We start from the raw sequence: 26,612 nt of genomic DNA, 5'->3' as shown, positions 1-26,612 counted from the left end.
GTGGTGACAGTGCTGGGAGACCAGGCAGAGGGGGGTCAGGTGAGAGTGCAGGGAAGGAGTAGTGGTGACAGTGCTGGGAGACCAGGCAGAGGGGAGTCAGGTGAGGGTGTAGGGAAGGAGTAGTGGTGACAGTGCTGGGAGACCAGGCAGAGGGGAGTCAGGTGAGGGTGCAGGGAAGGAGTAGTGGTGACAGTGCTGGGAGACCAGGCAGAGGGGAGTCAGGTGAGGGTGTAGGGAAGGAGTAGTGGTGACAGTGCTGGGAGACCAGGCAGAGGGGAGTCAGGTGAGAGTGCAGGGAAGGAGTAGTGGAGACAGTGCTGGGAGACCAGGCAGAGGGGAGTCAGGTGAGGGTGCAGGGAAGGAGTAGTGGTGACAGTGCTGGGAGACCAGGCAGAGGGGAGTCAGGTGAGGGTGTAGGGAAGGAGTAGTGGTGACAGTGCTGGGAGACCAGGCAGAGGGGAGTCAGGTGAGGGTGTAGGGAAGGAGTAGTGGTGACAGTGCTGGGAGACCAGGCAGAGGGGAGTCAGGTGAGGGTGCAGGGAAGGAGTAGTGGTGACAGGGCTGGGAGACCAGGCAGAGGGGAGTCAGGTGAGAGTGCAGGGAAGGAGTAGTGGTGACAGTGTGGGGAGACCAGGCAGAGGGGAGTCAGGTGAGAGTGCAGGGAAGGAGTAGTGTAGACAGTGCTGGGAGACCAGGCAGAGGGGAGTCAGGTGAGAGTGCAGGGAAGGAGTAGTGGTGACAGTGTGGGGAGACCAGGTAGAGGGGAGTCAGGTGAGAGTGCAGGGAAGGAGTAGTGGTGACAGTGCTGGGAGACCAGGCAGAGGGGAGTCAGGTGAGAGTGCAGGGAAGGAGTAGTGGTGACAGTGCTGGGAGACCAGGCAGAGGGGAGTCAGGTGAGAGTGCAGGGAAGGAGTAGTGGTGACAGTGCTGGGAGACCAGGCAGAGGGGAGTCAGGTGAGAGTGCAGGGAAGGAGTAGTATAGACAGTGGTGGGAGACCAGGCAGAGGGGAGTCAGGTGAGAGTGCAGGGAAGGAGTAGTGGAGACAGTGCTGGGAGATCAGGCAGAGGGGAGTCAGGTGAGAGTGCAGGGAAGGAGTAGTGGAGACAGTGCTGGGAGACCAGGCAGATAGGAGTCAGGTGAGAGTGCAGGGAAAGAGTAGTGGAGACAGTGCTGGGATCACAGGCAGATCCCAGAGCTGTGATTGTAAACTGAAGAAGTGGATTCTTTCTGTACTATGTGTAAAAATATGCTATGGTATATGCAAACAACCTCCTTACTACTTTCACCCTCAGTTTCTAACAAGATTTGTTCTCTGAGCACGTTTATTAAAAAAAACCCATACATTTCTTATGTAGGGAAAGTACAGTAAAGTTATTTTCAGGAATGTTCTCTTCTACAGTAAATTCTCTTGTAGTGTGATATTATTTGATTTCTCCACATTACAGATTTCTACCTTTATTTGTACTAACAGTAGTGCCTTGGGGCTCAGCCACCACCCGAAACAGCAAAAGAGACTATCCTTAGACCTAGGGATGGACAAGGACAGGAGTCACATGACTGAGAGAATCTTAAATATCACGCTGGATATCATCTATCTGCTGACTGGAGAGGTGAGGGATTCTGGGAATGTCATACTAGCATCATCATCTCTATTAATAAAACAGGGACCTGACTGTAGAGGTGAGGAATTCTCGGAATGTCTTAATAATACTTTTTTACATACAAGAACTGTGCAAAATCTAATAATTTCCAGACAGAATACAGAGGACTATACACTGTTACAATTTGGAAGTTCCCATCCATGTTCTGGTCTATTATTTACTGAATTCTGAATTGATACAGATGTGTGGGATAGTTTATGTCCTCCAACAGGCAGAGTCCAGTCTTTCATTGAAAGAGAGTTTTTAACTTGCATGGTGAAACTTTCTGGGCTGATATAGGTCAGTGGCTGGTTGGGCTGGGGACAGGGGACATCTGTCCCCAGGCCTATCCCATAGTGGACTACCTTGAATTTTTTTTCCTTTTAAATATTCCTAATAGGCTGCTGAGCAGAGTCACGTCCCCTGGGCTAAAATTTGACTGGCAGCCCTTGATATAGGTACAGCAAAGAGATGATGGGGATTTGTTATTACTTCCAAAAATTAGATGTACCCATGTTTATATTATTCACATACTCTAATTGTCATTTAATATCACCCTGTAATACTGAATTAACATAATATAAGATAATGACTTCCTATGCTAAAATAGAAATAAGTGACATATTACTAGGTCATGAATGTATTGAGGAGCACAAATTTTCCATCCGGTCTTGATGCCATTACTAACCTGGTCCAACTGGTTGAATCAGCGCTGGAAATCCCTTTAACATCAAGCCAACCAATTGATATTTGAATGAACTAAAGTCTAGAAGAGTCTATGTGGATCTGAAAAACTGTGTTGTGAATGTAGCCCTAGGTAATCCTAATTGAAATTGGAGTATTGTCTATGTATCCAAAATGGATTTTATATAGGAAATAATGTACTCCCTGTTGTAAATTGTATGGCTCTTAGAAGTCACTGAGAAGTTATATGGCCATATAAACTCAAGCGCTTTTATACAGGTCACCGAAATCCAATGTGACTTCTAATAGCCGTTATAACCTACAGTAGGAGGTGCATTATTCCTTATAATACACAGGTTTTCCTAATAAACACTGAAGTGCAGAACTACATATTTATACAGATATTATTTATAGGAATCTATACATATATTAGCACCACTTTGCTTGAGCACTAGTACAGGAACTACAGTTTATGCATATAGACATTTACTAATGTCTGCCAATACACAGGATTACTCAGAAGGGAAGAAGACAATTGGTAGGCATAGGACACACGACAGTGGTCCCCAGGGGTCAGAAGGATGGAGCAGGACCCAGAGCCCCATCATGGAACCTCCACCTCACTCACTGATACATGAGAGAAACAATGACCAGAGGATTCTAGAACTCACCAACAAGATCATTCAGCTGCTGACTGGAGAGGTGACTGCTGGGAATGGGACATTATACAGTAACACCGGGGATGTGTCTGGGTGATGACTGTATCATTGTGTGTGTCAGGTTCCTATAAGGTGTCAGGATGTCACTGTCTATTTCTCCATGGAGGAGTGGGAGTATTTAGAAGGACACAAGGATCTGTACAAGGACGTCATGATGGAGAATCACCGGCCCCTCACACAACTGGGTAAGCAAATATTTTAATTGATTGTGAAATACATTAAGGAACCTCCTGTATTTAGTCATTGTGTGTGTTTCCTAAAGGTGGATCCAGTAACAAAAGTACACCAGAGAGATGTCCCAGGAATCGTTATTCACAAGTTGGTACAGAGGAAGATCACAATATCCCACAGGATTTCCAGGTACATGGAATTGAGGGTCTTGCCAAATATCAAAGTGACCCTACACTATATTATCATTAGTGGTGCTTTATGGATCTTACAAACTATTATTGTTTTATCTCAAATGCCTACTTACAACATTACTTAGACATGCTATTTATATTGTTGTGTGGGCTATATAGGGTGAAAACCTGATTAATATTAAAGCTGAAGACATAGAGGGAGAAGCAGAGACGTATGCGAGGGGTGATCAGTGGTGTAAGGAGGAGGACATTCCTATATATATCAGTGCAGGTGGGTAATAAACACTAAATACAGATTTCTTTTACAGATTTTTGGTATTCAGTTACTGCAACAATCTCTTATTTCCTGACTTATTCTCTGCTTTCTTATAAATGTGCACACTTCCCAGTTATGTGACCTACTCTGTACAGCTAATTAAGTAAAAGTTGGGGAGGTCTAAAGTACAAGTGGAGGAGATCTGATGGTCAGGTGACCTCCTTTGCACAACTAAATAAATAAATGGGGGAGATGTGAAAGGCATGTGGGGAATGTGTGAGAGCTATGTGGGGTGGTTTGAGGGGCATGTTGCAAGGGGTGAGGGCATGTGGTGAGGTGTGGGGGCATGTGGAGAGGTTTAAGAGCCGTAAGGGTAGGTCTGAGGGTCATGTGAGAAGGTCTGATTCATATGTTGGGGGCATTAGGGGTGTCTGAGTGGCATGTGGACGTGTTTTGGAGTACATGTGGGATCTGAGAGTTTGTGGGTGTCTGAGTACATGTGGATATATTTTATGGCATTTGGTGAAATTTTGGAGCAAGTGTGGGGTATTTTGGGATGAGTGATATGGGGGTGCTGAGGTGTTTTCAGGCTGTTTTTTTCATTCTTAATATGAAAACTAATGTACGACTCTTTGGATGTTTAATGAGACGCACATGTTGCACTTGAAGTGTATCCCGGTGCTCGTGTTCTGCACCCTCCTCTGTAAATAATAAGGAAAAAGTATCTGACTGTATCAGAGTTTTATTCTCTTCTTCACATTATTCATTGTGTGCTACCAGACAAGAGATCTGACCAGTCTCCTCCACACACTCTCTGGTGTTTCTCATACATCAGGAGACATCAGCCCCTATTAGACTCCTGTTCTCCTCCTCACATCATGTCACTGTGTGTTACCAGACAAGAGATCTGACCAGTCTCCTCCACACACTCTCTGGTGTTTCTCATACATCAGGAGCCATCAGCCCCTATTAGACTCCTGTTCTCCTCCTCACATCATGTCACTGTGTTACCAGACAAGAGATCTGACCAGTCTCCCCCACACTCTCTGGTGTTTCTCATACATCAGGAGACATCAGCCCCTATTAGACTCCTGTTCTCCTCCTCACATCATGTCACTGTGTGTTACCAGACAAGAGATCTGACCAGTCTCCTCCACACACTCTCTGGTGTTTCTCATACATCAGGAGCCATCAGCCCCTATTAGACTCCTGTTCTCCTCCTCACATCATGTCACTGTGTTACCAGACAAGAGATCTGACCAGTCTCCTCCACACTCTCTGGTGTTTCTTATACATCAGGAGCCATCAGCCCCTATTAGACCCCTGTTCTACTCCTCACATCATATCACTGTGTGTTACCAGACAAGAGATCTGACCAGTCTCCTCCACACACTCTCTGGTGTTTCTCATACATCAGGAGCCATCAGCCCCTATTAGACTCCTGTTCTCCTCCTCACATCATATCACTGTGTTACCAGACAAGAGATCTGACCAGTCTCCTCCACACACTCTCTGGTGTTTCTTATACATCAGGAGCCATCAGCCCCTATTAGACTCCTGTTCTCCTCCTCACATCATGTCACTGTATGTTACCAGACAAGAGATCTGACCAGTCTCCCCCACACACTCTCTGGTGTTTCTCATATATCTCAGTACAGGGGGTCTGTTTACAAATACTGTAACCATCTACATAATTTCCTATGAAATAAAATATATGTAAAATACCCATTGTGCCATGCAAAGTTAATATGTGCATTAATGTAAAAAGGCATTCATAATGCAACTAAGCATTTTGCATTCATAAATAGTCATTTAGGGATATTGCCATATGTTCCTACTTCTGAAAATGTGTTTAATGCAAATATCCATATTTACAAACCTGTTATTTCCAGCAGATGGACACATTACGAGGAATATCTCTGATGGGCATATCATCTTCTCACCAGACTGTAAAACAGAAGATAGCAACATCACACAAGATTCTCCAACAGAAAACACAATCAGCCCTAATATACATCTATTACTTCAGAGTGAAGATATATCATCTCATCTCTCTACACATGGGGAATATTTTCCTGATAAATCAGATATTCTTACACAGAATACAGCTTATAGTGGTCATGAAATGTTTGTGTGTTCTGAATGTGGTAAATGTTTTAACCAGCATGCAAAACTTATTTCACATCAGAGAACTCACACAGATGTAACTCCATATCCATGTTCAGAATGTGGGAAACGTTTTACAACAAAATCAAATCTTATTCGACATCAAAGAATGCACACCAGTGTAAAGCCATTTTCATGTTCTGATTGTGGGAAATGCTTTACACGCAAATCAACTCTTGCTGAACATCAGAGAACTCACACAGGAGAGAAACCTTTCCAGTGTTCTGAGTGTGGGAAATGCTTTACAGAGAAAACAAATCTTATGAAACACTGGAGAATTCACACAGGTGAAAAGCCCTTTTTATGTTCTGAGTGTGGGAAGTGTTTTGTATATAAATCATATCTTGTTAAACATCAGAGGATTCACACAGCTGAGAAGCCATTTTCATGTTCTGAATGTGGGAAGTGTTTTAAACGGAAAACACATCTTGTTCAACATCGCAGAATTCATGCAGGCGAGAAGCCATTTTCCTGTTCTGAATGTGGGAAATGTTTTACGCACAAATCTGCTTTTACTAAACACAAGAGGGTCCACACTGGTGAGAAGCCTTATTCATGTTCTGAATGTGGGAAATGCTTTGCACGTAAATCAAATTTTGATATCCATCGGAGAATTCACACAGGTGAGAAGCCATTTCCATGTTCTGAATGTGGGAAATGTTTTTCACAAAAACCACATCTTCTTTACCATCAGAAAGTTCACACAGGTGAAAAGCCATTTTCATGTTCTGAGTGTGGAAAATGTTTTGTTAACAAATCAGATCTTGTTAAACACCAGAGAATTCACATAGGTGAGAAGTCATTTCCATGCTCTGAATGTGGGAAATCTACTGTTGTTGTACATCAGAAAATTGTCACAAATTTTCATAACTAAAATGTATTGGAAAATGCACAATTGGAATGTTATTTATTTAAAAAAATATATAAATCTGTTATACATAACATATCTCTCTACACCTGACACTGTCATTGAGTTTTCTTTACAAACTCCTTGCTAATTAAAAAATAGTGTGAGTCTTGTCACAATTTTTGGACACCCACAGTGTATTTGCCTTCACTGTCAGAGAATGTACCCAGAGTTAACTGGCAGGGGTTCCTGCACCAAGTCAAATCTCATTGGGCTACATGCCAACCTATCACTTGCCCCAATACCATGGACGCGTGAAAGTATTTTCACATCCAGGCAAATCTCTTAATAAAGAAGTATTAAATTATGTTTAACACAAAGTGCACCAACTGTACTATAGCACTTTGAAAGAAGAGTTTAAGCAGTGACACTGTACTAACAAGTAGTGGGTATAAAACATTACATTTATCAGTTTCTGCAGCTAATCACTGGTGTACCCGTCCCAGACATAACGAGGGTTCTCTCCCTCTTACTGCCAGCAAGCAGAGGCCACTCTTCAATGCCACTCCAGGAAGCAGAGCTAGTACTGTCTTTAAGTCCCTTGATCTTCTTCTACCCATTAGTGTCCAGGCACAGATTTTTATCCTGACTAGTTCACACACTAGTGGCTTTCAGGTGCAGAGAGGGAGCTATCCCTACTGGCTAGTCAATTGTCTGCCCTTATCTGTGGTCTGGGCAGGAACTGAAGCACTGACCTCACCCCAGGATCACATGTCGGTGCTTGGTCCAAACTGTCTGGATTTAAGAGGATTGCAAAATTATGTTAGATGGTAACACTATTGTAGTTGTAAGAAAATGAGCATTTCCTATAAGGAACCATGTTATGACACATACCTACTATATCACAGGTAATATTCTCCACACTTTATGCTTCGCTATAATGGATCCCCGCAGGCTGTAGTGGTTTCCTCAACCAAATATCTAGTACACTCAGTGCTGGAAGTGTGCCGGTATGTGGGGGGAATTCAATTTCCCCGAAGTAGCGCCGCGATAACTCTGTTACCGTTATTACTGTAAAGTTAACCCGGTATTCTGCTCACAGCTCAGGGAGCTGCGAGCAGAACTACCGTAATAACAGCATTTAAGCGCACTATTACCATAATAGCAGTAATAAAGCGCAGGCCGCGTTACTTTTTACAGTAACGCGGCCAATTGAATTCCCCCCCCAGTATGTCATACCGGCACTTTTGTAAACTCAATAATCTGCTAGCAACTATCATGCTTGCAAACATTTGAAGCATGGTTTCCAGTTCTGCCTCAGCCGAATCGAGGGCTCCGATGCCTGTGCTATGCAAAAAAAAAATAATCTAGTGGGGGGGGGGTGAGGTCTGGTGTTGGCTGATACTGGGTCCCCAGTGTGAATATAAATATGAATGAAAGCATCAGAGGGGGCGGGGCGCACCGGGGCCTGACCTATCAGCTGTCACTCTGCTCCCTCTCTCACTGCGCGGATGGTGGGTTAGGCACCTATGAAGAGGAATCAGAAGTGGCAGTAAGTTTTGGTGTTTTTTTTATGGGGAAGGGGCCGCAGGGGTTAAGATTTTTGTGGCAGTGGTTATGGAAACCCAATTCTCTCATGTAAAGTCACCAGGTCTTCCTTCATGCTGCTGTTGTAAAGCACTACAGCTGTCCCTTACAGCACTGCCTTAATAGATAACTGATAAAAGTGATCTCCTTGTTGCTAGCTGCCTATTAGCTAGTATTAAACCCCACTCACAAATTATATATTGATGCAGAGCTAAATGCCTCCACAAACACCTCTGACATGCCCCCTAAAATACAAAATATTTTTTAATAACGCTACAACTGGAGGGGCATTTAGAAGATGTTTAAACAACATGTACCTATTACTTCTATGTCCCTAGTATGCCTCTCCTCTGTGCTTTCCTGGAATTATGTCTAGGTTCTGTTCCTTTGCTCTTTCTTCTTAGTCGACAGCCATCCAATCAACTTTACTGATACACTTTATGAAATGTTTATTTAAGCATCTTAAGAATGGATTGGAAGAACGGGTTAAGATTTTTGCGGCAGTGAGGTTATGTCGGAACAGATGTTGGAAGTGGGATATCACCATACTAACTGACAATAATTCATTACTTTTGCTGTTTTTACATTGTGTGTGTGTGCAATGCAGTGTTGATTTTTAGAATATATTATAGTGCAAATGGTTTGTCGGTTATGTCATTGAGTTAAGCTGGGTACACACTGCAGAACATTTCTCCCGATTCAATAACGTTAACGATTTTACCAGTGACTGAAAGTCCCGATTAGCACGCTGATTCCTGCGTATACAGTCTAGACGTTTTACACGACTTTCCGTCAGATCTGTGCTCTTCATCTGTCATAACCGTCTGTGCATACACACTTCAGAATTTGCCCGACAATGTTCCATGTGTCATAGAGATATTTAGTCAGTTTATAAAATCGAATAAAACTATACAATGTGCTTTGGAACAACAAAACCTGATCGTTGGAGCATAGACAGTAATGCGATGTTGGACCTAACAGTTGTTTATCATGTAATTGGCCCGATAATTTGATGAAAAACCTGTAGTGTGTGGCCAGCCTTAGCAACGTTACCCACTATGCTCCAACTGGGATATCCTGAAAATTTGTACCAATGAGGGTATATGAGTGGGAGATGGGGACAGTTTAGTATCAGACAAGTTCTATTTTAGTAATGTGACTGCTATATCGCTGATTTGAGAGGGAGACCACTGGGACGTGGAAAATACACATCTGTTACAGTGACAGGGACAAGCATCTATGTATTATATACAGGTTTTGGTGAGATTTTTTAATTATTTATTCTCTCACTTTAGTTACTTGAAAAATTTCCATACCCCTCTTCTAAATTTGACCACTGAGTACACTTTGCTACAACAATGCAATTTCATCATCCGCTATTTATATAGCGTCACTAATTCCGCAGCGCTTTACAGAGAACTCACTCACATCAGTCCCTGCCCCATTAGAGCTTACAGTCTATATTCCTTAACATAGACACACACACACACAGACTAGGGTCAATTTGATAGCAGCCAATTAACCTACCAGTATGTTTGTGGAGTGTGGGAGGAAACCAGAGCACCCGGAGGAAACCCACGCAAACACGGGGAGAACATACAAACTCCACACAGATAAGGCCATGGTCGGGAATCAAACTCATGACCCCAGTGCTGCGAGGCAGAAGTGCTAACCACTAAGCCACCTTGCTGCAATTTAATCCCTTGATTAAAGTAGCCTTCATTGTCTCACTGTTATCTGGGCACCTGAGCTTTACAATTGCCCTTCCTTTATGGGGTTTCAAAATATAACTACTGTGTGCATAGCTCAAGAAAAGCATTCAGGCAAGTGCTGACCTGCAAGCTTGTAGCTTCTACTTCATGGTGTAAACTAGATCTCAGGGTACTTAACATGAAAGCTTATATTTGTAAAGCAATATAAAATGTGTTCAAGATGTCTAAAGTGGTCCTTAAATAACATTAACCGACAGCCTACTGTATTGTCCCAGTATAATTGTGGAGGTATTACTACAAGTCTGTCATTTTATACAAGCGCAGTAATGATAGTGACAGACACACAGAGATCATACGATGCATGTACACATACAAGGACATACATACAGCATACTTGCCAACTCTCCCGGAATGTCCGGGAGACTCCCGAAATTCGGTTCAGTCTTCCGGGCTCGTTGGCATTTCTCCTGCATCCTGGATTTCACCGAGAATCGCGTCAAATGACGCGATTCTCTGTGATTGACGCCATTTTGGAGGGCGGGAGGGGACAGGACGAGGCCAATCGCGTCATTTTGGCCCTGCCCCCATTGACGTAAATTAGGTTTTCGCGGGGGGCGGGACCAAAATGACACGTTTGGCCTCATCCCACCCCCTCCCTCCAGTCACGCCCCCTCTCCCGGAAACTTGTTTCCGAGAGTTGGGAAGTATGACATACAGCAGGGTACCCCACTCACTTTCGGAACATGGCCTCCATTTCCTTAATCATTTCTCACAGTGTGAGTACCTACCTTCCTGTATATTTTGGGGTCTTCAATATTTATGCTTCCTATGGGCCTTTCCCAAGCTTTGGAAAAACGTTATGTATGGCAAATGTGCAGACTGTGAGATCACCCATTCTTTGGGATGCTGTTAAAGTGTTTCTCAGGGGTACTCTTATCTCTAGGGAAATTGGCCTCAAAACATTTTCCAGACACAAAGAAACCCAACACAAATAAGTGCGATCTGACTTGGAATGTTCAGACATAATGAAGAGGGTTTGATGGCTGACAGCTCAGACAGAATGGTCTGATTGCCTTCTTCACAAGTTCAAATGCATACTGCTATTTTTATCATGCGTGCCCAATATACCAAGACTAACAAAAGCGGTAGCTTCATTGTCTATTTGGAAAGGGCAGAAGTATCAAACAGGACTATCCCTGCAAAATTAAATGTTCATGGCACTAAACATTTTTTGTGTGATAATATTGCTGAGTTTTTTTTTATAAATAATATAAACAACTTTACATATCCCAATATTTGCCTATATGGATCAGGTAAGACTGTCTACATTAACATCTGATTCCATGGAATTTCTTGATGACCTTATTACAGATGAGGAAATTGCATAATTTCCCAAGAAGGGTTGGATGGAATTTCTCTGGATTTATACAGTAAAAAAATAGATATTTTTTTTATTTCCAAGATTCTTAAATAAATTGATGATGATGATGATTCTTGGTAACTTTGTTCAGCTGGTGACAGGGAAGAGATTGTTGCCCTCCTGTTCCAGAAGCACTAATTATTGTAATTCAGAAACGTACTTTACCCTGAATCTTATGGGCTATAACCTTGCTAACAACTAACATTAAGATATTGGTACTAGGCTAAATAAAATCATAGTACAAATCGAACCAGACAAATCAAAAACATCCAATTACAGGTGGATGTGATACACAACTCGGATAATGAGGCAGTGATTCTGTGTAGTGTAAGTATTTTCAGGAAGTCTTGAAAGACTTTGTAATAGGTCCTAAGTTCATTCAGTGGGTGATCACCTGGAGGAAACCCACGCAGAACATACAAACTCCACACAGATAAGGCCATGGTCGGGATTTGACCTCAGTGCTGTGAGACAGACGTGCTAACCACTTCGCCACCGTGCTGCCCACACACTCCCCAGATATTCTCACAATATAATCCTAAATGTTAAGAAATTCTATTAAAAATCACTGTGCAGAGCAATAGAAACCCCCCATACATGCCTCTTTCTCAACAAAAGTACATTAAGGGATACTGCCTCCTTGCTAAAGTGTAAAACATCCCCCCAAAAAACTCTGGAAGTCCCAGTCTGACTACATGTGTCTTTCCATTACTAAATCAGACCTTTAAACAAAGATACTGAACCTCACACACCCAAGTAGCAGCAGGTTTGAAAAAGTGGAGATGTTGCCTATAGCAACCAATCAGAGTCTAGCTGTCATTTTGTAGAATGCACTAAATAAATGAAAGCTATAATCTGATTGGTTGCTGTAGGCAACATCTCCACTTTTTCAAACCCGCAGTTTAGTAAATATGCCCCCTGGTCTCTGCCCTATACTTCAAACTAAACTTACTTTGCACCTTCCAATTGCACTTGTGAGAGAAACCACATTCCTAGGCGCACTTCGATCAATATAATAAAAAGCTTCAAATGTGTGACGTAGTACAGAAAATCCCAAATGTCCCCTAGTTCCCTGATGATTGAATCAGTCTAATCTGAGCCGTATTTTAGGACAAAAACTTAAATTAATAAAGTGGGTGGTCTTAAAGGGGGTATCCAGCTGCTGCATAACTCACTAGAAGAATGTACACACCAAGCTAAACAAAGGAAAAACCTATATCCCAATACTACAGTGCACTGTCCCAATTCTACACACGGTGTCAACTACTGAACCCTGCCCATTCCTCTAACCTATACTGTGCAGAATGCAATGGTGGGTACAATCCTCATTAACACATATACTTAAATGTCAAATCTAAAACCTCTTACTTTTATATGAGAACTTCCACTGCTATCTGTGTCCAACATTCCAAGCGAGTCATTTTACTCAATCTCAGCTTTTATATCATTGGTCCAGGCATGATGACATCACCTGGCAGCCATCTTGGATAGGGCAGAATTATTAAAAATGGAGAAATAACAGTTAATGTGGAACTCACACTTTGCACAAATATATATCTAAACATAACCGTTATTTACTGTTAGAAAAAGGTTGTTTTTTTTTTTATTTTAATTCCACAAATACAGCATTATTAAATACACATGAACAACACACATGACAAATCCATATCAGCAACATTGCATTAAAATAGAAAATTGGACCAAGGGTATTTTTTTCACTTAAAAGTGCCATATTACTGTATATCTTTAATCAGCAGACTTCAGTGCATGCTATTTGCTCAATGTGAAACAAAGATCATGAATTCACTTAAATAATATCTGTGAAGCAGATTAAAAATGTAAATCTGCTAGACTGGAGCTGTCAATTAACTAAATCTGTTGCTCATACTTGCAATGGTAATTTCCAGCGTTTAAAGGGGCATATTCAATTGTTAGCGAGTTTCGAAGTTCGAGCGCGTTAAGTCATTTTCTTGCTTTTTTTCCTTATTTTCAAAACTTCTCCCGCAATTCTAATCTTTTTTTTTTTTTTAACCGAAACGGTGTTATCGCGCTCCAACCGTTTGTCAATGTTAAAGTATAGGCTGGATGCGAACCCTCAGCGGAAAAAGCTATTCAATTGTTTTTTAACGCTGTGGGTGAAACAGGCAAATCTGCTGTTTCATCTCGCACCTCCTTGGTCTGCTCAAAGAAATTTTTTTTTTATTAAGTTAAGAAAAATATACATTAAACTGAAAAAATGGGTGTAAAAGTTCATAAAAATAACCTAAAAACTGAAAAGTACTTAAAAAAGTGTAATAATAATGAATAATTTTTGGAAAGTTCCCCCTTTAGAAAAAACCATTAGTGGTGCATGTATTTAAACTTTATATCATTTTTTTAAGGGGGGGGTGGTTGTGCCTGACCTCAGTAAGCTCTCGGTGAAAAGTAGCATGTTATTTATTTATTTTTTTAAACCAAAATCGTTTGCTCCCCACTCTATTTAGTCTTAACCCTAGTGCTAGCAGACTATTGATGTGTGAGTTAAAATCTTTGAAAAATTTGGCGTAGGTTTCCCCTTATTTTAATTGAACCAGCACTAGGTAAACCAGCCGGGGTGATAGGCACTATAGCAGGGGGGAGGGGGGAGAACGCAGTTTGGGTCCCACAGCCATAATGACTAAACACCCACAGACTGTTCAGCGCTGGCCTGGATTCCCTAGGGAGTGTGGTCCGCTGAATGTAAGGGGGCCACCCCCCTAGGGACACCCAGCCCAGTGCCGATAGCACTAGGGCTCTTCCTACTACCCCTGGGCTGTGGGTAGTAGGGTAATAAATGGGGATTTTGTATGAAAAAAAAAAAAATTTTGATTTGTGGAACAACATGTCCCAGCCAGCCATGTTGGCCTAAATAGTGTGGGCATGCTGCTACTTGTCTAACTACAAGCACCAGCGTACCCATGGCACCCAGGGCATGTTTGCACTTGTAGAACCACAAGTGCCAACATGCTCTTACACCCACGGCTGGCTGTGATCTGTAGTTCCACAAAGCAAAATGTTAAATAAAAGCACAACACCCTCATTCCAACCACAAATCTTTATTAAAAATAATAAAACGCCAAGAAATACAGTAAACACCCTCATGTACACCATAGATTTTTATTGAAAAAAAACAAAACAAATACTCACCATGGACGAAATCCTCAGTTTTATGATGCTTTATCTACACACACTCATTTACGCAAAGTCCAAAAAATTATTTGTACCTTCGAAGAAATGTCCGGCTTGCCCACTGTCCCACATATATTTGTACCTTACAAATGTCCATGCTTGGCCGGTGTTCAAGACATGTTTGTAAATGGAAAAAAAATTACCTCCTTGTAAAATCTTTTAATCTGCTGTCCAGGGTGGGGGGGGCATTGTTGCTTGCAGTGCTGGGGCCCTTCTTGATTGCAGTGTGGGGGCCCATTCTCTTATGCAGTGCTGGGGCCATTCTTCATTGCAGTGTGGGGGCCCATTCTCTTATGTAGTGCTGGGGCCATTCTTGATTGCAGTGTAAGGGCCTAATCTCCTTTGCAGTGCTGGGGCCCTTCTTGATTGCATTAATTTGCATTAATTTTTTATACTAAAATGACTGCCTTAACCACTCCTCATTTCAAACTCGCTAGGACATTCCCTAAAATACCCTAACTGGTCTCCAATAACCATTCAATAACACTGCTCTATTTAGGGTCTAATAAAATAAATCATATGGATGTCTCATATATGTAGTAAACCTGTGTGCATATGTTTTATGCCCATAAACCACAACTATATAAAATAATAACAATTCAAAATCATTAACTTTTCAAAAGAGACCACTCAGTTCAGTAACGAATAGAAGAGAGGATGCTGCAGGGGCCTCTGGGAGTTACAGTAAAATAACGGTATAGAAAACTTCCTAGATTTTTGTTTTGTAAGACCACAACAAAATGTCGCCGCTGTACGGCTCAGGTGCCTCTGTAGAGGCTAGTAAGGTCTTCCCCCAGTGTATTAACATAACACGTCACTTGGCGCTCTAGTGTTGGTGACGTCAATATTTGTTATACCTAGCGAACGTAATAGAACGCTGCGCTGACCAATCAGAGTGCGAGAGACTCGTAATTGGCCGGTAATCCCTGCAGACGGGGCTGCTTAAAGGAGCCGCTGGTCCCATCTCCCGGCGCAGTGACCCCGGCAGTGGTGATAACAGCCGGGGGCTTTAGGGCGGTGTGTGCGGGGCAGATAGTGCTGCGGGTGAGTCCTGAGCTCATTGATGCCTGTGGGAAGTGGCCGTGCCCCTGACATCCACCTACTAACCCCATGTGTGTCCTCTGTCTCCATGCCCCACAGTGTATGTGGCTGAATGGGAGGGTGAGGAAAGACCTTGCCCACTTCCTGGGCAGTGTGATTGGCTACTGACACCATTTAAGGGGCAGATTCAATTTGGCACTTCACTTTATCTCTGGAACAGACCACAGGACACATCACCTCAATCTTTTGACTTAAATCTCTGCCCATCTTCCCTCACATTCATAGTGATATAAGGAATAATAAGTGTTGATTTCTTACCATGTTGGCTGGCAATGTGCGCTTGCCCACATCAAGGTGAAGTCCTGTCATCTTGAATCTGCCTCCTAGTTACTCCCTTTCATCATGCTCTGGGTACTATTAAATTGGTGGTTTTCTCCGGCTTCACTTCCTATTTCTCCAATCGCTCCTTTTCTGCTGTTACCTCCAGCTTCTTCTCTACCTGTTGGGATCCCAAAAGGCTCCGTCGTCTGCTCTTCTCACTGTACTCCTCCTCCCTTGGAGAACTAATCGACTCCTTCGGTCTCCAGTACCACCTCTACACTGATAATACCCAAATCTATATCTCCTTCCCGACCTCTCCCCTTCTCTCTTTATATGTGTGTCTAACTGCATTCTCCTCATGGATGTCCCAATACTACCTAAAGCACATGTCTAAAACTGAACTCCTCTTTCTTCCCTATAGAGTCTCCAACACCCCCTATACCTCTTCTCACTGTACACCGCCTCCCTTGGAGAACTAATCAACTCCTTCGGTCTCCAGTACCACCTCTACACTGATAATACCCAAATCTATATCTCCTTCCCGACTTCTCCCCTTCTCTCTTTATATGTGTGTCTAACTGCATTCTCCTCATGGATGTCCCAATACTACCTAAAGCACATGTCTAAAACTGAACTCCTCTTTCTTCCCTATAGAGTCTCCAACACCCCCTATACCTCTTCTCACTGTACACCGCCTCCCTTGGAGAACTAATCAACTCCTTCGGTCTCCAGTACCACCTCTACACTGATAATACCCAAATCTATATCTCCTTCCTGACCTCTCCCCTTCTCTCTTTTTATGTGTGTCTAACTGCATTCTCCTCATGGATGTCCCAATACTACCTAAAGCACATGTCTAAAACTGAACTCCTCTTTCTTCCCTATAGAGTCTCCAACACCCCCTATACCTCTTCTCACTGTACACCGCCTCCCTTGGAGAACTAATCAACTCCTTCGGTCTCCAGTACCACCTCTACACTGATAATACCCAAATCTATCTCCTTCCCGACCTCTCCCCTTCTCTCTCTATATGTGTGTCTAACTGCATTCTCCTTGGATGTCCCAATATTACCTAAAGCACATGTCTAAAACTGAATTCCTCTTTCTTCCCTATAGAGTCTCCAACACCCCCTATACCTCTGCCCGTGGTCAGCACTACACTTACCAGTGTGCCTCATGTCCGCAGACTGGGTGTCAACCTTTACTCCACTCACTGCCTGTTTCCAGCCTCTCTGCCGGGTCTTTGTTTATACTTTGCCTATTACGACTTTCTTAATATGCTTTTTGTATAATTTATTTATGCTTGGTGAATGTTCAGCATTATCCCTGTGCGTGTTCTGTACTTTATTTGTTGGACGTCTACATGTAATGTACTACACTCTTATTTCCCCCCAGTGCAGTGCCGCAAAATTCTGTGGTGTCTTATAAATAAAATATTATGATAGTACTGCATTCTCGTGAATATTGGTTTAGACCGTAAATGAGTGTAGGTCATAGATACATAATACATTTTATGTTTTAAATATACGTTTGTTTTTTTTTGCGTTTAGTGACTATTTCTGTAAATGAATTTATTTTCTATGAGTTGGGTGTTTGATACTTACTGACAGCCTATAAAACGTAATCCAGTGGTAAAAGCGACCCATTCATTGGCCGGTTAGTATTTTGTTGGAGCAATACACATTCGTTTTTATGTGGTAAGTAATGGTGAATATGTCCGTTAGTGTCTGTCGGTGTGGGTGGATGTATGTAGTAATTTATAGTAGCACATGGAGATTGGTTATGGGTGGAAGCAGTGTCATGGACACACAGCAGTGAGGTCCACCATTGACCGCATACGTAGTATGTGGTAGTGTGTGCTTTCAGACTGTCAGAATTAGAAGTATGTGGCGCTATCACCCAAAAAAATTACAAAATAATGAACAAGCAATAACACTATTAATAAAGGGTTAACTCAATCATATTAGAGCATTACATATAGGCATACAGGTACATTACAGTACCATTCTCCTAGTAGCCAACCCTGGGATATCTACATACAGGTTTGATCCCTCTCTGCACTGATGCTGCCAGCAAGACAGAGGTCCAGTTTCACTGTCATCTCCTCTTCCGGTGAGCACAAAGATGTACAAGACCTGCAGGGTCCTTACAGTCCTTCACTATAGCCTCGAACTGTAGCCAATCGGCAGTCCTAACATCAGCCTTAACACTGCACTTATACAATGCATATGATTACATCTGGAGGAAATTGAAGAGAAGGTCCCAGCTGGCTTAACCTCTATTGAACATGCCTGGTACCATCCTCCTCCTTGTACCTGGAGGGGTCCAGACAAAAAATAAAAAGTACTCTGATCAAAGTTCACACTTTGGGGTATATTTACTAAACTGCGGGTTTTGAAAAAGTGGAGATGTTGCCTATAGCAACCAATCAGATTCTATACTAAATAAATGATAACTAGAATTTGATTGGTTGCTATAGGCAACATCTCCACTCTTTCAACCCCGCAGTTTAGTAAATCTAGCCCTTTGTGTGGAACGAGGTGCCTACATGGATGAGTAAAGTTAACACCTTGTTTTGTTAGACAGACACATACAGAACACAAGTAAGCAGTCTGCAAAAGATATGGCCTTGTGAAGGGATAACTTCTCAAATATGACTGTAGTGCAGTCTGCAGATTATATTTACCAGTTTTGTTCCATCTCACAATAGCCAGATGTTGAATTGAAGTTGGGATTTGCTTTCAATACTAGACCTCAGATTATGATCTGTTATATATACTAGGAACCCTTTTGGATGTCTGCTTTGTATGTGCTATGTGTTGCATATTTGTCACTAGAATGGACCCTGTTTTGTACAACTTCTCTTATTTTGTATCCTGGATCTATTTTGCATATGTGGTTGTGATCATTTTATTTATGTGATTCAATCTTCTTATTTAGATTAATTTTACAACGTTACGTGATCATTTAGTAAAAGAGTCCATTTCCTGATGGATCCACTCAAGAAGGACAAGGACAGGAATGAGATGACTGAGAGATTATTAAATATCACCCTGGAGGTTATCTACCTGCTGACTGGAGAGGTGAGGGATTCTGAGACCGTTACAATGACGCCTCTCTTATCTCTATTAATTAACAGGAACCCGCAGACTAGTGGACACTATGCCTTCAAATAGTGAAACCATGGGGCGTCATGGCCACGACCCTGGTGGCTCTGGAAATATTCACTCTTGCCGACAACATGATTATCTAGGCTTACAACCTGGAGAAGTTCAAGTAGAAACCATTCTCAGAGTTGTCAGCTGTATGTAGGTTGAGCCATGGCTGCTACTTTTGCGGGAGTTGTGTGAAACATCTTTGGCAAGAATTCTCATTTAATATGATGGATACTGGAGAGATATATTTGGTTAGATACAGTGTTTTTGTGTTTTATAGCTATTCTCAGGGACAAGGGGATGGTTTACACTTTAGTGAGGATGCAGGATACATTGTGTATATTTATATAAGTAAATATAGGAATAGACATGTACAGACAGTGTCTATCGCTCTGCACAGTGATTATTATCTGTCTTTCACTATGTAGGATTATATAGTTGTGAGGGTATCTGGTGAGCATGTGACACCCAACAGCAGCCCACATGTGTCAGGAGGATGGAGCAGGACCCAGAGCCCCATCATGGAACCTCCACCTCACTCACTGATACACAAGAGAAACAATGACCAGAGGATTCTAGAACTCACCAACAAGATCATTCAGCTGCTGACTGGAGAGGTGACTGCTGGGAATGGGACATTATACAGTAACACCAGGGGATGTGTCTGGGTGATGACTGTATCATTGTGTGTGTCAGGTTCCTATAAGGTGTCAGGATGTCACTGTCTATTTCTCCATGGAGGAGTGGGAGTATTTAGAGGGACACAAGGATCTGTACACTGACGTCATGATGGAGAATCACCGGCCCCTCACATCACTGGGTAAGAGGAGGTTTAATCACTCTTGGATCAAATTAATAGTCTACAGTAGGAAGTGCATTATCTCTTACATAATACATGTTTTAAATGCTTGTATTAACAGTTGTGAAACATTCTTATCTTTAATTGTGAATGGTGATTATTTTAACACGTGTTGAAATCTTCATTCTTTAGTTCATAATCCCATCATACATGAAAGAGGATATAAAAGACAAAACATAGTGCAAAAACGTATATACAATTGATAATTTTATCTAAATAGTGTCCAATCCTCCAAAAAAGTTTAGATATATTTGTGAAGGAATGATTCCCTAGGGTTTTTCTTTTCTATTATCCTTTTCAACTTATGTAGGTGGAGAAGATCTGCTTCACCTGTGATACTCTGATGGTAATGCACTTTCTGGATAATATCTTGAATAAAGGCCCGTAATGGTTTCTTTAGATAATTCTCTCCAAACGGTTACATCTCTGGTATTACATTTCAGTTTATACTCAAAAGCAAAAAAAGAGAAAAATAGTCCAGTGTGATATTGTTTTTTTTTCATAACTTCTTTATTCTCTTATAACTAGAGATGGGCGGGTCCGGTTCTCCGAGAACCGAACCCACCCGAACTTTGGGTATCCGAGTACCGAGCTGAGCAGCTCGGTACTCTCCCGCCCATTCCGAATCCAAATCGAGGCCGAACGTCATTGTGACGTCGTCGGATCTCGGGACTCGGTTCTCGCGATACTTCAACTTTATAAATACACGCCTCCACAGCAATCCATCGCCATTTGACAGAGGGAGAGAGCAGGGTGTAGTCATAGGCTAATTAGAGCAGGGACAGAGAATACCATATTGTTCTTGCAATTGCTCTAACCAAAATCGCTAGTGCAGAGAGGAGGATAGAGGTTTATTATTTTTTCTTCATATTTGGCACTCCCCAGCGCTTTTGGGGTGTCCCCCATAATTGTGCATTAATATTTCTGGCTGTCAAAAGTCATATCTGTCAGCAGTATCTACTAAATAATTTGTAGCACACCTCAGTGTTTTTGGGGTGTCCTCCCTAATTGTGCATTAATATTTCTGGCTGTCAAAAGTCATATCTGTCAGCAGTATCTACTCAATAATTTTTAGCACTCCTCAGTGTTTTTGGGGTGTCCTCCCTAATTGTGCATTAATATTTCTGGCTGTCAAAAGTCATATCTGTCAGCAGTATCTACTAAATAATTTGTAGCACACCTCAGTGTTTTTGGGGTGTCCTCCCTAATTGTGCATTAATATTTCTGGCTGTCAAAAGTCATATCTGTCAGCAGTATCTACTCAATAATTTTTAGCACTCCTCAGTGTTTTTGGGGTGTCCTCCCTAATTGTGCATTAATATTTCTGGCTGTCAAAAGTCATATCTGTCAGCAGTATCTACTCAATAATTTTTAGCACTCCTCAGTGTTTTTGGGGTGTCCTCCCTAATTGTGCATTAATATTTCTGGCTGTCAAAAGTCATATCTGTCAGCAGTATCTACTCAATAATTTTTAGCACTCCTCAGTGTTTTTGGGGTGTCCTCCCTAATTGTGCATTAATATTTCTGGCTGTCAAAAGTCATATCTGTCAGCAGTATCTACTCAATAATTTTTAGCACTCCTCAGTGTTTTTGGGGTGTCCTCCCTAATTGTGCATTAATATTTCTGGCTGTCAAAAGTCATATCTGTCAGCAGTATCTACTCAATAATTTTTAGCACTCCTCAGTGTTTTTGGGGTGTCCTCCCTAATTGTGCATTAATATTTCTGGCTGTCAAAAGTCATATCTGTCAGCAGTATCTACTCAATAATTTTTAGCACTCCTCAGTGTTTTTGGGGTGTCCTCCCTAATTGTGCATTAATATTTCTGGCTGTCAAAAGTCATATCTGTCAGCAGTATCTACTCAATAATTTTTAGCACTCCTCAGTGTTTTTGGGGTGTCCTCCCTAATTGTGCATTAATATTTCTGGCTGTCAAAAGTCATATCTGTCAGCAGTATCTACTCAATAATTTTTAGCACTCCTCAGTGTTTTTGGGGTGTCCTCCCTAATTGTGCATTAATATTTCTGGCTGTCAAAAGTCATATCTGTCAGCAGTATCTACTCAATAATTTTTAGCACTCCTCAGTGTTTTTGGGGTGTCCTCCCTAATTGTGCATTAATATTTCTGGCTGTCAAAAGTCATATCTGTCAGCAGTATCTACTCAATAATTTTTAGCACTCCTCAGTGGTTTGCGCTCAGAATGGATTCAAAGCAGTCCACATATGATCTAAATGAGCAACCAGGTTCTGTCACCAGTCCTGATGTTAGTGTTCCCAGTACGTCATCTGGCCAAGGCGATGTCAAACAACAGAGTGTTTTCAAATTAGTGCAAAAAACAAAAACCAAAAAAAAATTTACTGTATTGAAGCGAAAAAGAAGTGTAACTGAGCAAAAGTTAAGTGACGATAAAAAAAAAATTGCAAGCATGCCATTCTACACACGCAGTGGCAAAGAGAGAATGAGGCCTTCACCTTTGGCTATTAGTGGCAGATCCCAAAAAGTTACCCAGCCTACAATTGGTGCACAACTACTGTTACGCGTCAAAGCCGAGCTGCAAGATAACAGTGAGGCATTACAGGAGAATATTTGCTCTGATTCACAAATGACAACAATCCCTGTGGAGAGTCCATCCAACAGTGGGATGTCTAATCGTGAGCATTCTGCTGATGTGTGCCTTAATAGCCCGAGTGTAGCCGGTGATACCCAAATTGAGGATGCCACTTTGGAATTAGAAGAGGATGAGGGGGAGATTTGTGTAGGCGACGAGGGCGCTAATGATGATGTTGATGATTATGATGCAGACAGATACCAAATTGCCTTTCTCAATTTCTATTTATATTCTAGATTATATAACGGCTGAATAGTTTTCTATTTTACTCCTAGTGGAGAGAGGATCTGATGCAGACAGATACCAAACTGCCTTTGTCCATTTCAATTTATATTGTACAGTATATAACGGCTGAATTTATTAGTATTTTATACAAGTGGAGGGGGGCCTAGAGAGACAGAAACCAAACTGGCTTTCTCCATGTCAATTAATATTGTACAGTCTATAACGGCTGGATTTTTTGGTATTTTATACAAGTGGAGGGGGGCCTAGAGAGACAGAAACCAAACTGGCTTTCTCCATGTCAATTAATATTGTACAGTCTATAATGGCTGTATTTTTTGTTTTTTTAAAAAAGTGGAGGGGGCCTATAGAGACAGAAAGCAAACTGTCTTTTTCCATTTCTTTACATATTTAACTATAAGTGTAGGGTGTAATATAGATTCAAAGACGATGGCTGCATTGCCAATATGCATAGATGGAGAGGAAGACAATCTGTTTTGTGTGTAGAATAAACGAAGGCCTACCAACGAAGAATTAAACAGTTTTTTTGGATGATTTATTACCTCAACAATTAGATTGCTTATCTCTAAAACAGTTGGAGCACTAAATTGGGTTATTTTAGGCACAAAAACATGTATTTTCCAACAAAATAGCAAAACAAAACCAAACAAAACCAAAACCAAAACCAAAACACGCAATGGCGGTTTTGCAAAACCAAAACCAAAACACAACGGTAATCCAGATCCAAAACCGAATCCAAAACCAAAACACGGGGGTCAGTGACCATCTCTACTTATAACAGTTACACTTACATAAAAAGTGTTTGTACACCTTCATTTATCGTGAAGCTTTTAAAGGTACGCTGTTATTTTCCTAGGATTTCATCTTATGGGTGTCACATATGTTTTCCTTCAAGATGTTATGATGCTGGAACAGGGGTCCTTAATATCTCCCATCATTATCATCTATTTATATAGCGCCACTAATTCCACAGCGCTGTACAGAGAACTCATTCACATCAGTCCCTGCCCCATTGGGGCTTACAGTCTAAATTCCCTAACACACACACACCGACCATGAGAGACTAAGGGCAATTTAATAGCAGCCAATTAACCTACCAGTATGTTTTTGGAGTGTGGGAGGAAACCGAAGCACCCAGAGAAAACCCACGTAAACACGGGGAGAACATACAAACTCCACACAGATAAGGCCATGGGAATCGAACTCATGACCCTAGTGCTGTGAGGCAGAAGTGCTAACCACTTAGCCACCGTGCTGCCCACAATGGTCTCCAAGCAACGCGTTTCCACTGCTAAGAGTGCAGTCTTTTTCAAGTCATTAAAACTATATTCTTAATACAGACCACTGTAGAGCTGAAAATTACAATATAAATAGACATAAATTGATATATTATCTGTTCAGAAGGCACCTGGACCACCAACATTAAGATCAAAATATTTCCCACTGCACATGGAGGGGGAATGGGATAAAGGGAACCATTACCATTGAAATGTTAAAAATATAATTATTACATTGTTTCCAGAATTAAATGGTAAATAAAAAAAGAATCTTTTAAAGAATTGAAAGCTTTGTTAATAAACATCCATATATTAATGTTGAAAAATACACTTTTAATAATGGAAATAAAATTAGTTTCTTTTGAAAATAAAATATTTTCACAAACTTAAAAAAAAACATTTTAATTAAATATGGTTGTTCATGCTCATTTGCAATTAATGCAATTCTCAACTGCGTTATGTCAGAAACACAGTTTTTGTGAACAATGTTGTAAAACAAGAATTGTTAAAAACATACATAATAATGATCCATTTGTGCATGACACATAATTAAACAATACTTACTGTTTCTTTGCTTCATTCCTCTTTCTTCATTCTAATTTCTACAGCCAGAGATGACACTGCCCACAATGCATTCACCATTCCTACAGGTCTTGCCCATGTCACAGTAAGACAGATTGACTGCTTTTCTTTGCCTCATTAAAGGAAAATATAAAAGTAAAAAAAGAAAAACATACTTTAGTAAAATAGTAATAGAAATACTAAAATGTTTAATTTTCTAAAAGCAACAGCTCATATAATACACCCCTTTCTGTGAAATGTAAGTATGTTGAGTGATGAAGGTGTGACCTCTGTATATATCTAACTACCATTGTCTTTATTCCAACAGATTTACACAAAGATGTTGCAGCTGTAGGTACATCTACTCCTATTAACAAGAAATCGGTCTTCTGTGAAGAAAAATATCTCCCGAACATTGCCTTTTGTACATCCACAGATCACACACAATATCCATCCACTCATGTTAAGGAGGAGTCGGTCACATGTATAAAAGGGGATCCCGCACACACTGTATGTTACATGCCCACAAACAATACACATTATACCTCTACTCACATTAATAGTCATATTAAAGAGGAATCTGTTTCATGTGAAGAAGGAAATCTCTCACATACACACGCGGATCATACACAGTATACATCTACTCATATTAAGGAGGAATCGGTCTCCGGTGCAGAAGAAACCCTCACTGATACAGACTTTTATACACCCACAGATCAGTTGCAGTATACATCTGTTATTATTAAGGAGGAAACTGTCTTGTGTGAAGAAGGAAATCTCCCACAGACTGACCATTTTATATCCACAGATTATAAACCATATGAATCTAATAGTGTTAAAGAACCATTCCACACTGGTGAACAAAGAAATCTCATAGACACTGACATTTATACACCCACAAATCATTTGCAATACCCAGCTGCATATACTGAGCAGCACATAAACAATGGACACCAGTCAAAACAAAAAACATTCATGTGCTCTGAATGTGGGAAGTGTTTTGAATGCAATGCTAAGCTTATCATACATCAGAGAATTCACACAGGAGAGAAACCATATTCTTGCTCCATGTGTGGAAAATGTTTCACCAGTAACTCCAATCTTATTAAACATCAAAGGATTCACACAGGGGAGAAACCGTATTCTTGTTCTGCATGTGGAAAATGCTTTACTAATACTTCAGATCTTGTTAAACATCAGAGAATTCACACCGGAGAGAAGCCATTTTCTTGCAGTGAATGCGGAAAATATTTTCTTTGTAGCTCAAATCTTGCTACACATCAGAGAAGTCACACAGGAGAGAAACCGTATTCTTGCTCTGTATGTGGAAAATGTTTTATCAGTAGCTCACATCTTGTTATACATCAGAGAAGCCACACAGGAGAGAAGCCATATTCATGCTCTGTATGTGGGAAATGTTTTACCAACACCTCAGATCTTGCAAAACATCAGAGACTGCACACTGAAGAGAAACCATATCCTTGCACTGAGTGTGGAAAATGTTTTAAAACCACATCGGATCTTGCTAGACATCAGAGAGTTCACACAGGAGAGAGACCATACAGTTGCACTGAGTGTGGGAAATGTTTTCTCAGAAAGCCACAACTTTTTAAGCATCAAGCCATTCACAAAGAAGAGAAGTTATAAATTATGTTATCAAGCATTTATATACATTACAGTAGACAGTGCAAATATCAGAGGCATAGTTGTGGGCTCTGTTTGAAAGTATTTACTGCGTTAGGGGGTAAATGAAACTGCAGGCTTTGGAAGTAGGTACCACAGTATTTACACGGCAAGTAACAGTGAAACTTTAATTGTAAGTACCGTATGCCCCAAATAAAACTAGCACTATTTACGGTCTTTTCCTACAAGTTCAGATCTGTTTTCTGTTTGCAGAGTACAAGATGTGACATTTCTAAAACCTGTCAATACAGTATGTTCATTGG

General features: G+C 41.2%; 2 protein-coding genes across 3 annotated transcripts in view; both read left to right on the top strand.

Annotated features, from left to right (window-relative positions):
• Positions 1–26,612, top strand: part of LOC142160027 (uncharacterized) — a 334,423-nt gene that overhangs the window by 1,157 nt on the left and 306,654 nt on the right. The window contains exons 2-3 of one of the 2 annotated variants that reach the window (XR_012693006.1): positions 1,447–1,611; positions 2,836–3,041. The gene's annotated coding sequence lies outside the window, so the exon portion shown is untranslated. Of the gene's footprint in view, positions 1–1,446; positions 1,612–2,835; positions 3,042–26,612 lie in introns of those variants that run through there. The other variant, XM_075214947.1, reaches the window with a different exon arrangement.
• Positions 3,110–26,612, top strand: part of LOC142095453 (uncharacterized) — a 52,688-nt gene continuing 29,185 nt past the window's right edge. Inside the window, exons 1-8 of the mRNA XM_075178398.1 lie at positions 3,110–3,229; positions 3,307–3,404; positions 3,566–3,677; positions 5,555–6,689; positions 18,935–19,046; positions 19,812–19,938; positions 24,995–26,306; positions 26,563–26,599. Of these exons, the coding sequence (XP_075034499.1) occupies positions 3,145–3,229; positions 3,307–3,404; positions 3,566–3,677; positions 5,555–6,689; positions 18,935–19,046; positions 19,812–19,938; positions 24,995–26,306; positions 26,563–26,599 (3,018 nt within the window). The 5' untranslated portion in view covers positions 3,110–3,144. The remainder of the gene's footprint in view (positions 3,230–3,306; positions 3,405–3,565; positions 3,678–5,554; positions 6,690–18,934; positions 19,047–19,811; positions 19,939–24,994; positions 26,307–26,562; positions 26,600–26,612) is intronic.

The sequence above is a fragment of the Mixophyes fleayi genome, chromosome 6, assembly GCF_038048845.1.
Source record: "Mixophyes fleayi isolate aMixFle1 chromosome 6, aMixFle1.hap1, whole genome shotgun sequence".
Classification (NCBI taxonomy): domain Eukaryota; kingdom Metazoa; phylum Chordata; class Amphibia; order Anura; family Limnodynastidae; genus Mixophyes; species Mixophyes fleayi.
Note: the sequence above shows the minus strand (reverse complement) of the source record. Positions and strands in the feature narration are given on the sequence as shown.